Source organism: Palaemon carinicauda, chromosome 12 (assembly GCF_036898095.1).
Source record: "Palaemon carinicauda isolate YSFRI2023 chromosome 12, ASM3689809v2, whole genome shotgun sequence".
NCBI classification, from domain to species: domain Eukaryota; kingdom Metazoa; phylum Arthropoda; class Malacostraca; order Decapoda; family Palaemonidae; genus Palaemon; species Palaemon carinicauda.
In genome coordinates, this window is record NC_090736.1 from 73693461 (window position 1) to 73698980 (window position 5520).

The 5520-nt window shown below is 37.2% G+C and overlaps 1 protein-coding gene across 1 annotated transcript; it reads right to left on the bottom strand.

Annotated features, from left to right (window-relative positions):
* Positions 1 to 3768: 3768 nt before the first annotated feature.
* LOC137650892 (uncharacterized) lies at positions 3769 to 5133 on the bottom strand. The gene has a single exon (XM_068384040.1). The coding sequence runs from the start codon at positions 5131 to 5133 to the stop codon at positions 3769 to 3771; it is 1365 nt and encodes a 454-aa protein (XP_068240141.1).
* Positions 5134 to 5520: the final 387 nt, after the last annotated feature.

Consider the following 5520-nt stretch of genomic DNA (forward strand, 5'->3'; position numbering starts at 1 on the left):
TGATGCATTAATGATGCGTTAACCTAGCTTATTTTTATAATAGAGCTCTTATCTAAATTTAAATAAATCAAATTTAAGTATGATATATGAGTAAATATAAAATAATACGGAATAAGGTAAACACTATGAAATTTTGTTATTTTATTTAAAATTAATTAAAAATCCATATAAAGATAAGGATTACGATGATTACATGATTATTGAAACTAAAGCAATAACGAGTTTAAATTAACGAAAATCCAGGAACATTTACATCGTAGAGCATTACTACAAATGAGCAAAACAAGCAGGTAGGTAACAAATAAATCGATTTTCAATACACCGTAGATAATACAGAAAATAATATCAATATTAAACACAATAAAATGCAGAAAATACATACATACCCAGCAAGCGTCAACAGAACCTTAAATGCAATATAGCAATACTTACAAATTAGCAAGTACAAATAATGTAACACTTATATATATATATATATATATATATATATATATATATATATATATATATATATATATATATATATATATATATATATATATATATATACATATATATATATATATATATATATATATATATATATATATTATATATATATATATAATCCAGGGCTATTAACACTATGACAAATCCAAGAAATCTCAATCCCTGGTGGCGCTTCAATAGCTGAAGTAAAAAATCCAAGGACTGAGGAATACAAACACCCAAAAAACACGCAAGGACAACACAGACAGACACGGGAAAAATATGAACTACAAAACATTCACGATCCACACTACAAAAATACCCTATCTACATAAAATCAATACTCTTAACATCCCCCTCCTTAAGTCGAAAAATATATGGTAAAGATTATCGAATAACCTGTCGATTTTGTTACTACAGCGTGATAAAATGTCTGCTCGAAGGTTATCCTGTCCACGGATGTGCTGGATCTTTAGATCAAACTGCTGCAAAGATAACCACCACTTCATGAGCCTTTTATTTTTGGGTCTTATCCGGGCTACAAACCTCAGTGGCTCATGGTCTGTGAAGACTAATATGGGAGCAGGACTGCCAGAAGGATGAACTTCGAAGTGCTCCAAGGCAGTCAAAAGAGAAAGTGCCTCCTTTTCGATTGTAGAGTAACCTCGCTGATGATTCTCGAGTTTCTTCAGCATGTAAGCAACGGGATGCTGCATGTCATCTGGCCATTTCTGCAGGGGTACAGTGCCTATTCCACGGTCACTAGCGTTGACCTCGACAGCAAAGGGAGAGCCAAAGTCAAGAGCCTCCAGGACAGGGCTACTAGCTAGGAAATCTTTTGCTCGTCGAAAGGCTTCCTCACAAACTGGTCTCCAAACGAACTTCCTCTTGCTGCTGGTTAAGTCAGTTAATGGGGCTACTACTTCAGAGAAGTTCTTACAAAACTTCCTATAGTAGCCTACCATCCTAAGGAATTTTCTTACTTTACGTCTGGATCTTGGGCAGCTTAGCTTGGTGATGGCGTCTACTTTGGCTGCAACTGGGGATACCTGGCCGCTGCCAATCACATATCAAAGGTATTGCAGCTTCACATGGCCTAAATCCCTCTTGGTTAAGTTAATTGTCAAACAAGCCTGTCTTAACCTGTTAAGTAAATCCTTCAGCATAGAAAGATGGTCCAGCCAAGTATCTGAAAATATAACAATGTCGTCAAGATACACTCGAATACCAGGCATATCGCTGATTACTTGATCCATCAATCTTTGAAAAACTGCAGGAGCATTCTCAAGTCCAAATGGAAGGACTGTATATTGATATAGTCCATCTGTAGTAGTAAATGCTGTCAGGGGTTTTGTGTTATCTGCTAATGGGACTTGATAATAACCCCGTAATAAATCAATCTTTGAAACATATACAGCATTGCTTACCAGATCTATGAGGCCATCCACCCTTGGTAACAGATAAGAATCCGAAACAGTTACCTCATTTAGTCTTTTAAAGTCAGTGCAGAGTCTATAGGAGCCATCTGGTTTCTCAACTAAAACACATGGTGATGCCCAAGGACTAATACTTGGCTCCGCAAAACCATGTTGTAGCAAAAAGTCAGTTTCCTTCTTTAGTATGGCTCTCTTTTGAGGGGAAACTCGATATGTGGCACTCTTCTGAGGTTCTGTACCTGGCTTAAGCTCTAGCTGATAATCTGCCAATGATGTCTTGGTAGGCACATCTCCACAGATATCTGGAAAAAAGTTCCAATAACTTTTTCAAGTTACTAGCCTGTTGAGATGCGAGATGATAATGTTTACAGTAAATATTATTTAATGCAAGTGAATTATTTAGAGGTATGCTTTTACTTCGATCTGGAAAACCTGTTTCATTAAGCTTCACATTATCTTCCACAGTTGACTTGCAAATCACTGGGTCTCAAACTTTTTTAGTAGGTTTATATGTACCATCTTCTTACTTTTTCTCTTTCCCGGAGTAGAGATGACATGATATTCCTTATTTCTGCTCATCACTGTATAAGGACCTTCATATCTATTTTCAAAGGTTTTCCTTATGGGTACTAGCATTAAAACAGATTCACTTGGCCTAAAACTTCGTGCCTCAGCCTTATTACCAAAATTTAATTTCATCATAGCTTGAGCTATGCTTAGATTGTCATGTACAAATTTACGAGAGCTCTCTAGCTTACCTTGTAAGTGCTTAGCATAATCTCCTAATGTTACCTTTTTCAACTGATCCATCCATATGTCATAGAGTATCTCCAAAGGATCGCGCACTTTCCTTCCATATAACAACTTGGCTAGGGAACATCCAAGACTTTGTTATTGAGTGTTGCGGATGGCATACAACACGAATGGTAATCCTTCATCCCAGTCTGTCTGATGTTCCTGACAGTACTTCGTAGGGGCATCCTTTAACGTCTGAGGGAAACGTTCCAGGGCTCCTTGACACTCTGGGTGGTATACTGAGGACAAAGTAGGTTTAATGCTCATAGCTGCCATAACCTGTCTAAATAAATCAGAGGTAAAGTTACTTCATCTATCAGTCTGGATAATCTTGGAGATACCATACTGAGTGAAAAATTTTATTATAACTGGGATCAGTGTCTTAGAACTTATATTCCTAAGTGGATAGGCATCAAGATAACGAATGGAACTGCATATCATTGTAATCATATATTGATTCTGCTTCTTACTTTTGGGTAAAGGACCCACACAATCTAATATGACTGTCAAAAGGCTCTGGTAAAACAGGGATAGGCTGTAAAGGGGCAGGTTTTATAATCTAATTCGGCTTACCAACCAGCTGACATACTGCACAAGAGTTACAATACTCTGACACTTTTCCTTATACCAGTCCAGTTGAAGAACGTCACACGAAGTCTTCCTTATTCCTAAGTGTGAATAAGATACATTATGTGCCATGTGTAATACTTTTTGCCTTAGGCTTGCAGGAATGACAATCTGATTCCTGATTTCTCAAGTTGAACTTACCAGAGTATGCAAAGATCTGAACTTCCTCATTAGTAGTCCATTCCTCAAGTAATAGCATACTGACTCCATATTGATCTGGTCTTCTACAACAACTTCACTGTAAATAGACTGCAAAGACAAATCTTCCTGTTGAGGTTTTATAATGTCAGAACATTTCATATTAGAAGATTATCAGAGCAGTCAGAAACATTACTTAAATTAATTTATTTTCAACTGACTTAAGAGTATTTACCAATACTACGTTACCAGTCTTCAAACCAAACTTAGTTTCTAGCACACTTTCTCTCTCATTTACATTACCTTAAAAACTATCAGTTTGGAATAAACTATCAATATTGATATCTATGTCAACTGTACCAACAACATCTTTTTCTTCAGTACCTGAAGTAGTAATTACATTGACGTCCTTAGTCACATCTGTTCCACCCTTTCGTGGGACTTCTACCACAGCCAGACTTCTGCTACGCCATACAACACAAAAAGGATACAATACTGGATCTTCTACAGGGCTTATCTCTAGTGGAGTGTCAACAACTATGGGACTAGGTACAACCTTCCCTCCTGCAAAGTTGTTCCCCATAAGAAAATCAACACCTTGAATAGGCAATTCATCCACCACCCCAACTGTGACATAACGAGTTAATAAACCCCAATGCAGATATATCCTACACAAGGGAACTGTTGCCAGTCCACCCAAACTTCTAAAAACCAGTCTATCGGATGTAAAAGTCTTTTCCAATCCGGGAACCTTTTCTTTTACAATTAAACTATTAGAAGAACAAGTGTCACATACTATCCTAACAGGCACACTTCTACCTAGGTCATCTGATACTGACACAACCCCATCAGACTTGAAAGGAGCCAACTCATTATCTAACCTATCACAATGAGAAACAGGAATTTCTTGCCGGACCTTCCTAATTGCCATATTTGATCCCGAAGACTTTTTCTTCCCCTCCTTATAATTACTAGGACATCTTGCCCTCGTGTGACCAAGCTGGGTACATTTGTAACACCTAACCTCAGACAGACTTCTACTGTATGAGCCAGAGGATTTCTTCTCCTCTGATATATTACCTGGAGATGTCTTGGATTGTCTTTGACTTTGTTGATGTGGTTTAATTAAACTATAATTCCCAGCTAACACAGCTGATCTTTGTAAAGTTGTAACCTCACGCTCAAGTAGGTATCTCTGAATATCAATAGGAACACCTCTAATGAACTGTTCAAGTAAAATGAGCTCCCTATATTCATCTATGGTAGTGAAACTTGCTGCTGTATACCATTTATCATGTAATTTAACAAGATTATGTGAATATTCAATGTATGAATGTGAATCAGACTTCTTATATCTACGAAACTTGAGACGATAATATTCAGCCGTAAGCTTAAAAGCTTTCAGGATACTATCATTAGTAAAGTCGTAATAATTACTCTCACTAGAGGTTAACAACAAGAAAACAGTTCTAGTTTTACCCTTTAATGATGGCTGCAAAATTACGGGCCATAAACGCTTGGGCCACTTCAAATTAAGCGCAAGTCTTTCAAAGAGCATAAGGAACTCGTCTGGATTCGCTTCATCAAACCACTGAATCATTTTAGAAGCCTTTAGAACATCAATTACCTGTTCACTTTCATCCCCTTGGCTCACGTTATCTTTTATCATTCTCTTTTATTGCAACAGCTCTAATTGATATCTGTGCTCTCTTTCCTCTCGTTCTATCCTATCTTTCCTCTCTAACTCTTCACGCTCTTTCCTCTCTTTCCTCTCCAACTCATCATGCTCTCTCCTCTCTTGCCCATCTCTCTCCTCTTTTTCACGAGCATACTGCAATTCTAACTGTTTGAGAGTTAACTGGGATCCCTCTTCATCTAATAAATCTTAAGCTTCCTCAGGCAAAGTCTCCTTCTCAACCAAAGCATTAATAACTAAATTCTTAATCTGAGATTTCCTCCACAACTTTTTAACAGAAATGTCATGCTTCACTGAAATAGCCATTCAGTCATCCTTTCTCATACGATGATTAAGCAAATAATGCACACTTGGGTTACT

Bases quoted from the DNA above. Each gene is read 5' to 3' on its own strand.
- LOC137650892 (XM_068384040.1), bottom strand. From the start codon at position 5,133: ATGATAAAAGATAACGTGAGCCAAGGGGATGAAAGTGAACAGGTAATT.